Source organism: Oncorhynchus gorbuscha, linkage group LG02, assembly GCF_021184085.1.
Source record: "Oncorhynchus gorbuscha isolate QuinsamMale2020 ecotype Even-year linkage group LG02, OgorEven_v1.0, whole genome shotgun sequence".
Taxonomy (NCBI): domain Eukaryota; kingdom Metazoa; phylum Chordata; class Actinopteri; order Salmoniformes; family Salmonidae; genus Oncorhynchus; species Oncorhynchus gorbuscha.
The window spans coordinates 61,900,647-61,911,084 of NC_060174.1; the positions used below are offsets into that span (position 1 = coordinate 61,900,647).

Sequence of the window (10,438 nt, forward strand, 5' to 3'; positions counted from 1 at the left end):
AGACCGACATGTTAAAAGCAAACAATAAGAAGGACCTAAATGGTTGAAACACTAAGTGGTAGCCTATTTGTTGTACACGCCACTCAAACAATTTCCTCATGTTCTGATGCTCACATTGTAGCAACAAATATTGTAGCCAGCCTTGTGCAGCATTAAAATCACGGGTTCTGCTCCAGTCTGTTGTAGGAACTATTACACGTCACTCGCTCAAAGATCGGAACCGGATGTGGTCATTGAAAATATTGCACCGCGTTAGGTAAGATGGAAGCGCAGTGTGCTTCGCTATTTTTTTGTTGGTTTGAGTTAAACTATTGTTTTTTTTTGTTGAACTCGGCAATTGTTATGAATACACAATGGGGTGTTAAAATGTACAGTATGCTCTAAATTGTGGCAAATATATTTAACCGCTTATGAAAACGCAACGCAAGATTGCTAGCTTAGCTAGCCAGCAAGCTAACTTGGCTAGCTACTGTTGCTAACTCCAATCCGCGCTGATTTGATCATTTTCGCTAGCGTGCCTAGATTTATGTTGTGACCTCGGCTAATTTAGGTTTTGTAATATACAGCAGTTTCGGGGGATTCTATGACCATCTCATGTTTCCCGATCTGTTGTTGCCAAGCATCTCCGAATTGATGCCACCTCGACTCGATAAGGGGGGGGGGGGACTAACAGTAACTAGTTGGCTAACTTAGCATTGCAAATGCTAGCTAGCAAGCTTTGCAAATATTAGCCAATTAACTGAATCATTGCCAGCAGGTTTGACCATGGACTAGTTTAGCTTCATGTTTTAAAAATATCGTTAATTACACGTCAATTTCGATTAAACTACTATATTCATTATTTGCCTAGAGAACACGTCCCTTTTCAGTTCTGTCATTTAAAAAAAATAAAAATAATTGTAAGAACAAATTCTTATTTACGATGATGGCCTGCACCGGCCAAAACCTGGGCCAATTGTGCGCTGCCCTACGGGACTCCCAATCATGGCCGGTTGTGATACAGATTGGATTCGAACCAGGGTGTCTGTAGTGACGCCACCAGCTGAAAGATAAACTAACTTAGCTAGGTCAGTGACACCCTCCTGTTCTTTCCCCAGGTGTGCCCAGCCATGGAGTCGACAGATAAGAACAATGCTATAAAGCTCTTTGTGGGGAACCTGGCGTTGGACACCTCTCAGGAGGACCTGACACAGCTCTTTGGGCCATACGGACAGGTGGTCACCTGTAGTTTACTCAGGCAGTTTGCCTTCATCCACCTTCAGGGAGATGGTGCTGCTGATCGAGCCATAAGAGAACTGAATGGACGGGAGTTCCGAGGCCGCAACCTAGTGGTTGAAGAGTCCCGCGGGCGGCCCCTGAACTCCACCAAGGTGTTTGTTGGGAACCTTAGTGCCATGTGTTCTGCTGACGACCTACAAGAGCTCTTTCAGACCTTTGGGAAAGTTCTGGAGTGTGATAAGGTCAAAGGTGAGCCATGTCGTTTCCCCACGCCTTTTCATGCATTTACTTTGTCTACATACAGCAAAACTTCAATTTAGTAAATAGACTAAATGTTCTTGTTTGTAGCTAGGTCACCATCCACTTGCAAAATGTATTTTTTGTTTTTTTGTTACTTTTACCCTTTTTTCTCCCCAATTTCGTGGTATCCAATTGTCTTCTCTTTGCTGCAACTCACATATGGACGCGGGAGGGGCGATGTTTGAGAGCCTTGCGTCCTCCGAAACCCAACCAAGCCTCACTGCTTCTTGACACAGTGCCCACTTAACCCGGAGGCCAGCCGCACCAATGTGTCGGAGGAAGCACCTGGTGACGGTGTCCGCGTGCACGGTGTCCGCGTGCACGGTGTCCGCGGTGTCCGCGTGCACGGTGTCCGCGTGCACTGTGCCCGCGTGCACTGTGCCCGCCACAGGAGTCCCTAGTGCACGATGGGACAAGGACAACCCTGCCCGGCCTAACCCGGGACGATGCCTGCTGCGACAAAGCCTTGACTCGAACCCAGAATCTCTAGTGGCACAGCAATGCAGTGCCTTAGACCAATGCGCCACTCTGGAGGCACGTCGAAAGATTTAAGCAAATAATCTAATATTCGCACAAAAAAATATGCCCATTTTCATGGCAGAGCTGTTTCCATCAGACTGGCTTGTTGCGGATAAAAAGCTGTGCGTATTGACTGCACATAAAAAGAACTGTTGTATAACTTCATTTGCCAAATAAAAAAACGAAGTTCTATGTGTCGCCAGCCCATTTTTAACTCTGATGGTTTTGCGATAATCAACCAATTTGCCCACTGGTCATGGCACGTGCTCTCACGGGTAAAGTTCAGAGGGTACATGAAGAGATTATGGACAAGAGCAGGATCATTTTTATTGGTCAATTTGTCAAGAGTATCTCAATGTAATTGGCAGCCAAGCATCGATCATCATATTACCAGCTTTCAAATTAAGATATTTAATGGACCACGCTGTGAAGTTCATCACTTATTTTGTCTGTAATGCTTTTTCACCTCGTAGTAGGAGGGCCACGCAACATAGCATCGCGCGAATGGAAGTTTACTTCGCTATGATTATTATACAAACAATTGGTAAAATAATATATATCTACCAACGTTTGTCACATGTATTATATTTTAGTCCCCCCCACACACACACAAAATTGTTGCATGTATTTTGTTTTGTAAACATTTAGGAAAGTGTGCAGACAATTTGGGCGCCAGGTAGCCTAAAGGTTCAAAAGAAACACATTTTTTTTAGCTGTTTCTGTCAGGCTTATCGGGAGTTTGTTTTTTAAATTAATCCAACAGATACTTCCTCTCATAAAAATAGTTGAGTGGAAACAGTTTGGTGGTTAAATTCATTAGCTCGCTGTGTTGTCCTCCTGTGCTTGTTTACAGCGAGGCTCTCTTCCTTGGCGGGCTATGCCTTTGTGCACATGGAGCGGAAGGAGGATGCGCTGCAGGCTATCGAGGCCCTCCATGGTACCACCTTCAAAGGCCGACCCCTCTCTGTGGAGCTCTCCAATGTGCAGCCCAGTAAACCCACCACGACTACAGCCAAGGTCCCCGTTATGAGTCACTATGCCACTGAAAGCCCCTCCATCAACCCTCATATGGAGCACCACCAGAGTCAGGCTGCTGTACTGGCTGCTGCCGTTGCTGCAGCTGCAGGTCTGCCTCTTCAGGTGCAGCAGAGCTTGCACAACTCTGTCTACAACACAACGAGCTTTGATCCCACCTACGCTGCGCTAAAGGGCATGACGGCAGCCAGCGCCACAGATGGTACTCCAGTGAGCCCTGCGGTCTACGGTGCCCTCGCCAGCCAGGTGTACGGCTCTGTAGCGGATCAGGTATACGACTCTATAGCCAACCAGGCCTCCGCCTATCAGAGTTCAGCGACACCGGACGCAGCAGGTTACAGTAACCAGTACGACGGTGCAGCTGGGGAGGCATTGTCAGCCCAGGCAGCTGGAAACCCGGCCTACGGCGGGGCCTCTGCTTTCTACAACGGTAGCTCCGCCTATGGCTCCACGGGGGGTGCAGACCCCACTGCCCAGGCCATCTTTGAGGCAGCACGGGCCCGCTTCTTCCAGCAGGGCCAGCAGGTTCTAGCTGAGCAGCAGGCGGGGACTAAGTCAGGGGACCGGGACCGCAGCCCCGTGCGGCGCTCCGCCCCTCTGCTGCCTGACCCCGTGCCCCAGCCCTTTCCCCAGCCACGCCCCAAACGCCGTGCCCTCCTCCCAACGCCACCCGGCCGACCAGAGGACCCTGCGGCTGCTGACGGAGACCCCATTGCCAGGTACGTGATGCACCTCTGAGAAATGCCTTGATATTTACACTTTTTGAGGCAGTTTTGATATTTTGAATGCATTATTTTTCTCAACTTCAGATGCTATGCAGAGTACTATCAGCAGGTCCAGCAGTACCAACAGTACCAGCAGTACCAACAACAGTACCAACAGTACCAGTATGGCTACCCACCACCAGCCCCGACCCAGATGCCCCCCCACGATGCCCACCCATCAGATGCCTGTGCAGGCCCCGCCCCCGACGGAGGCCCCGCCCCCAGGGCCTGCCACCTACGCCCCAGCTAGAGCGTATGAGCCACCTTCATCACACAAGGAGCCCCTCCTCCGCCGCCCTGACTACTCCCACCTCCACATGCCAGAGCCCCCCCTACCGATAACCCTTTAGATTGCAGTGTGTGTGTGTGGGTTTTGAATGTTGTGTGTGAGAGTAGTTCTGGTCCGAATGTGCATCACTGCAAAGTACCCATTTATAAGTCCCCTATTCTGCAGCTTTTTGTATCTGAACACATTTCTAACTAGTTAATTTGACTTTATTGTAGGCCTGGTCTTGATAAGAAAGCTGCCCCCCAAAACAGTAATCTGTATTGGGAAGTCGTTATGGTAGTCTCTTCTTGATTGTGTTGCGTACTGGGTGCTCTTTAACTACAAGTAATCCTTATTCATCCCCTACATTTTAGTTTAGCAAAACAAATTCTCAAATTTGCAAGAATATTCATCCATACCAGAGGAGTGCCTTGTTAAAAGCCTAGCTGGAATATTTTGTCAAATACATTTGTGTGTGTGTGTGTGTGTGTGTGTGTGTGTAAGAGCATGGAAAGGAAGTGCCCAAATCAATCCATGCATTTTGTTAGCAGGCCCTTGCCTCTATCCTCGAGGTGACCTTTAGCTCCTCCAAATTTAACCATTAGTTCACGTGTATAGATGAGAATTTGTATTTTTCCATTGGCCAGATTCCATTTGTTTTTATTTGTATTGACTTAATATGGAAAGTCAATGTTCCAATAGGTTCCAGCGTAGATATGTCGATATTTGGGTAATAAAGTGGTTATAGGGTTTAGCGCTTGTGTTTAAAAAATATTTAAAGCAAGGGGCAAAGTAGCTTTACATAAGGACCGGTGTGAGTGCATGTATGTATGTGTGGGCATGTATGTGTAAACCATCTAGGGGAACAATATAAGCGTTTTTGATAAGTCACTTTTTATAACAATCACAGGAATACACACACAGACCTCGGTCATCAGTCTTTCTTTCCATAAAGTGGGGTGCTGGGGCTTTGGGAGAAACACTCGGGCGCTTTACTGCACCGGGGAAAAGGGGAAGGGGGGGAATCACTTTTTCCTTGCACACAGCCAGCCTCTGGGGAATGTAGTCCTTGCCCATGTCTCACATGACCTTCTGTTAGATCTGATCAAACCTCTCAGATAGAAAGGTCAACAAAGCAGACCATTTTAGTATCTGATAGTCTAGCTTCAAACTCACGTTTTCTTGGGGAACTAGTTTTTAATTTGCAGCCTGTGATACATGAATGCTTTCCTCTATTTGTATTATACCATGAATACTATCCTAGTGACTTTTAACTGGTTTGACCTCTTGGTCTAAACGTAAAATGGAGATGTGGCAGGTGCATGCAGAGGGCTTCCTTCAAGCATGCCTTTCAGGATCTGAGGGAATTCAACTGCCATTTTGGGCCTCACCTTCTTTTCTCCAAAGGACAAAAAACGAGTGGGCTTTTCTCACACACAGTACATTGTGTGGTTTGACGGGACGAACTTTTGACGGTTTTCTTTTTCTTTGTTTTCTGTTGGTTGAAGTGAACTTCCTGTGCGATCATGGTAGTCATATTCTGTAAGCGTGTTTACTTCAATTGGACCACCAAATTCAGGAAGTGTCTCAAATGGAACGTGGAGCCATTAGGCTCCCCAGGTTTGAGCGAAAACACATTTGTTCCTATTATTCAGTACCTAATGAAACGTTACACTTCTCAAGCTTAAGTAATGAGAGTGATTTGGTTGGAGAACAAAGCAGCACCATGCGAACTGTAATCTTTCAAAAATTAATGTTAGCCCCATCGGCTTAATTATTAGACATGCGATTAAACTTGCTGTAAAATCGTTTCCATGTTTTTTCAAAGGATTTACTAATTGTTTCAGCCTTGCACGTCTAAATAGAAACAGAAGGCGAGAAGTTGCTGCTCTTACATTCTTGATTATTTAATTTTCTATGAACTGTGACGATCATTTTGAACCGGTCTCAACTGGGCTCTACCACTTCATTACACCTACACTACATGACCTAAAGTGTGTGGACACCTGCTCGTCGAACATCTTGTTCCAAAATGATGGGCACTTAATATGGAGTTGGTCCCTGCTTTGCTCCTGCAACAGCCTTCACTCTTCTGGGAAGACTTTCCACTAGATGTTGGAACATTTGCTGCAGGAACTTGCTTCCATTCAGCCACAAGCGCATTAGTGATGTTGGGCGATTAGGCCTGGCTTGCAGTCGGTATTCCAATTAATCCGAAAGGTTTTTGATGGTTGAGGTCAGGGCTCTGTGCAGGGTAGTCAAGTTCTTCTACACCTATCTCGACTAACCGTTTCTCTATGGACCTTGCTTTGTGCATGGGGGCATTGTCATGCTGAAACAGGAAAGGGCCTTCCCCAAACTGTTGCCACAAAGGTGGGAGTACGGAATCGTCTAGAATGCTGTTGTATGCTGTAGCGTTAAGATTTCCCTTCACTGGAACTAAGGGGCCTAGCCTGAACCATTAATAAATGCCCCGGACCATTATTCCTCCTCCGCCAAAATTTACAGTTGGTACTATGCATTCAGGCAGGCAATGTTCTGGCATCCACCAAACCCAGGTACGCCCGTCGGACTGCAAGATGCTAAAGTGTGATTAATCTCTCCAGAGAACATGTTTCCACTGCTCTAGAGTCCAATGGTGGCGAGCTTTACACCACTCCAGCCAATGCTTGGCATTGCGCATGATTATCTTAGGCTTGTGTGCGGCCATAGAAACCCATTTCATGACGCTCCCGACGAACAGATCTTGTGCTGAAGTTTGGAACTCTGTAGCGAGTGTTGCAATCGATGACAGACAAATTTTCATCGCTTCAGCGGTTCTGTTGTGTGAGCTTGTGGGCTTACCACTTCATGGCGTTGTTCCTAAATGTTTCCACTTCACAATAACAGCACCCACAGTTGACTGGGGCAGCTCTAGCAGGGCACAAATTTGACAAACTGACTTGTTGGAAAGGTAGCATCCTATTACGGTGCCATGTTGAAAGTCACCGAGCTCTTCAGTAAGGCCATTCTACTGCCAATGTTTGTCTATGGAGATTTCATTGCTGTGTGGCTGAAATAGTCGAATCCACTAATTTGATTGGGTGTCCACATACTTTTGTGTGTATATATAGTGTACCTCAGAACACTCAACAAACCTCATGTCAACTGTGGGAGTTGGGAAGGTCTTCAACTGTCCTGTCATTATCACATATATTTGTAGCGTTGTAGACTATAGTTGCTTACTGGATCAGTTTTGATTTCTGTTAGGATAATATTGATTTGTTATATATGGCTTTTTGTGATGTTAACTGTAGTGCATGACCTTGTTACTTTTACTGCACTTCCAGCCATTTTCCCTTCTCGCTAATTATTACAGCTAAAATGGCTCCTGGGCCCCTGGATGCCATGTTGCGTGTGACGGGGAAGAGAATTAGAGTCGCGCAATGCCGTGGACGCAGTCCCCACAAAGGTAAAGCCCTCTGCCCCCGACCACGCCTGCACTTCGACCATACACTTCCCCTCATTGACCCCACTCCTGCACAACAAGGCACTCCATCTTATTATTTCTTTGAGATCTGGGAGAGCTGGAAGCCCAAGCCGCCCAGTTCAGACGTAGGGGCCTGAATGTCTGGCCATGTCCCCTCATTGGAGTCCTAGTATGGCTTATAAGGGTTAACTCCACCCGGCACTTACACTATGTAGCCTTTGCAGACTCACCTGATCTGGGTTTGATGTGACTAGAAATCATCCAGCCTTTTCATGCCTCTTTCTGATGCCATTTTCCATAAGGGAAATAGATGACCCATCTACAGTAGTCAGGGTTTTTTTTTTTTTCATTCTATTTATGTTTTTAAAGGAAGTAATCAGCCAAATTGAAATGAGCCACTAATATGTCATTCAATAAACATTGAAGTAGTCCCTCCAGATTGAAATAACCTGTAGTCAAACAGATTTAGGAAACGATCTTATTGTAATTGAGGATGATCAGACTGGGGTTTGCCGGAGTTGTTGCGCATGTTTGTGTTGTGGCATATTTTTCTGAGGTATTTCCAGCGAGACGTGCGTTCACTCTCAAAACTGAGGTGTTCCAGCTGTGCTTTGAAAGGCTAAGGACGCAGTGGTATGCAAAAGGCCAGCTGAACGGAGGGAGGTAGGGCTATCGACAACTGTGTCCCACGCATGTTGGGTGAGTAACCAATGCACCACTAACCGGCTCAAATCCACCTACCTCCGCCCCCCCCCCCCCCCCCCTCAATCTGCAACACAACGGCCAACCCTCTCACTCTTATCCCATAGCTAATACATCTACAGGCCTACAACACCATGGCCTAGAGAGAACATTCCACAGCTGCATTAGCTTAGAAGATATGAATGCAGAGAGGACACCATTCAGTATTATACCTCCCATGTCTAGTTACATTGCAAAGTCTATTCTACATTTCCTAATCGCCCGGTTAAATTGTCTAATTGCAATTTGCATACCTTGATTGGGAACCCTTAATGTTATCTCGTGGTTTATTTTTAAAGGGATACTTTGGGATTTTGGCAATGAAGACCTTTTATCTAATTCCCCAGAGTCAGATGACCTCATGGATACCGTTTTATGTCTCTGCGTCCAGTATGTTTCTCGAGGCAATTCTAGCTAGCGTTGGCACAATGAACATTTATGGTATCTACTAGCATGCCAGCAGTTACCACAGATTTCCAGTCAGCACGCTAATGCTAGTTAGCATTTGCACAAACACCAGTTAGCAACTTCCTTCAAACTGCACGCAGAAGCATAAGAAATGGTATCCACGAGTTCATCTGACTGGGGAAGTAGATAAAGGGCTTCATTGACAAAATCCTGAAGTATACCTTTATGATTTCATAAGCTGCGTTTACACAGGCAGTGCAATTCTGATCTTATGCCACTAATTGGTCTTTTGACTGAGGTCTGACAATCGGACTACACTGTGTACAAAACATTAGGAACACTTGCTTTTTCCTTGAGACTGACCAGGTGAATCCAGGTGAATGCTGTGATCACTTATTGATGTCACTTGTTAAATCCACTTCAGTCAGTGTAGGTGATGGGGAAAAGATGGGTTAAATAAGGATTGATTTTTTTAAGCCTTGACAATATTAATGCATGGGTTGTGTGCCATTCAGAGGGTGAACGTTTGAAGTGCCTTAGAACAGGGGTATGGTAGTAGGTGCCAGGCGCAAGAACTGCCAGTGTGTCAAGAACTAAAAGGCTGCTGGGTTTTTCATGCTCTACAGTTTCCCGTGCGTATCAAGAGTGGTCCACCACCCAAAGGACATCCAACCAACTTGACACAACTGTGGGAAGCACTGGAGTCAACATGGGGCCCGAATCCCTGTAGAACGCTTTTGACACTTTGTAGAGTCCGTGCCCCGACTAATTGGGGGCTGTTCTGAGAGCAAAAGAGGGTGCAACTCAATATTTGGAAGGTATTCCTAAAAAGAAATTGTGCGCTCAGCCTACGGTACACCTTGCACAGTTTTGAATCAAAGTTTCCTTACTCATCTGTTACATTCAGGTTCTAAATTGCCACTAACCACATACTATTAAACAATTGTTCTCCAGCTCCCCCTTCTCAATCTTTTGTGCATTGGAACTCCTGACAACATATTTTTTTACTAAGGGACTTGTTTGAGCTCATGTGGATTGAGACTGAAAAGGATATGTAAGATGAAGCTTTAATAGAAATCAGGGAAAATACTGTAAATCTGTAGCTTAGCGTTATTTGTCCATTACAGAAAATGTAATCTACAGGTTGCCGATTGCAGAACCATTTATTTGAAATCTAAAAATTATAATCGCCTGAAATGTTTTCATTTCCTTTTTGACATATTAGATAAATTAAGACCCATTGTTCTGTGTTACTTGTAAGACTCAATAAATTTACATTTGACACGACCAGTTTGTTTTGGCTAGCCTACTTTTTGACGGGCATGGAGGGACATGTTTACTGAAAGGTTTTGCTTTGCACTATTACTGCGGAGGGTGACTGTGGATTAAAGCGTTTCATATTGGACTTTTATCCTGAGCCTGCAACCCCTGGTTAGTGGCAGTTACCCCCTGGCCCTGTCACACATGGCTACAATAAAGAATGTCATTGGGAAGGTATCCTATATTTTACTTATTTGGATGAGTTTACACAGGCAGCCCAATTCTGATCTTATTATCACATATTGGTCTTTTGGCCGATCAGGTCAGCTCTTGGAAAAAGATGTTGAGGTGAAAGATCTGATATGATTGGTCTAAATACCAATTACTGAATTGGTCTGCTTGTGTGAATGCTGACAAAGTGACGCATATTGATCTGTAGAAAAGTAATGCATTATA

General features: G+C 45.4%; 1 protein-coding gene across 3 annotated transcripts; it reads left to right on the forward strand.

Annotated features, from left to right (window-relative positions):
* Positions 1-165: 165 nt before the first annotated feature.
* Positions 166-10,009, forward strand: LOC124006227 (RNA-binding protein 4-like). Of its 3 annotated transcripts, XR_006833745.1 has the most exons (6): positions 166-256; positions 1,098-1,467; positions 2,891-3,791; positions 3,882-4,089; positions 7,463-8,272; positions 9,349-10,009. XR_006833745.1 is itself a non-coding variant. In XM_046316094.1 (5 exons), the coding sequence occupies exons 2-4, from the start codon at positions 1,110-1,112 to the stop codon at positions 4,084-4,086; spliced, it is 1,464 nt and encodes a 487-aa protein (XP_046172050.1). In that variant the 5' UTR covers positions 166-256; positions 1,098-1,109; the 3' UTR covers positions 4,087-4,089; positions 7,463-10,009. The 3 variants fall into 3 exon arrangements, 2 of the variants coding, with proteins under 2 accessions (XP_046172050.1, XP_046172058.1); XM_046316094.1 differs by having other exon boundaries at positions 7,463-10,009; XM_046316102.1 differs by lacking the exon at positions 166-256 and adding an exon at positions 259-368 and having other exon boundaries at positions 7,463-10,009.
* Positions 10,010-10,438: the final 429 nt, after the last annotated feature.

Coding starts and splice junctions, on each gene's coding strand:
- LOC124006227 (XM_046316094.1), top strand. CDS start 1,110: ATGGAGTCGACAGATAAGAACAATGCTATAAAGCTCTTTGTGGGGAAC. Junction 1,468..2,890: donor GGAGTGTGATAAGGTCAAAG/GTGAGCCATGTC, acceptor GCTTGTTTACAG/CGAGGCTCTCTTCCTTGGCG. Junction 3,792..3,881: donor GACGGAGACCCCATTGCCAG/GTACGTGATGCA, acceptor TCTCAACTTCAG/ATGCTATGCAGAGTACTATC.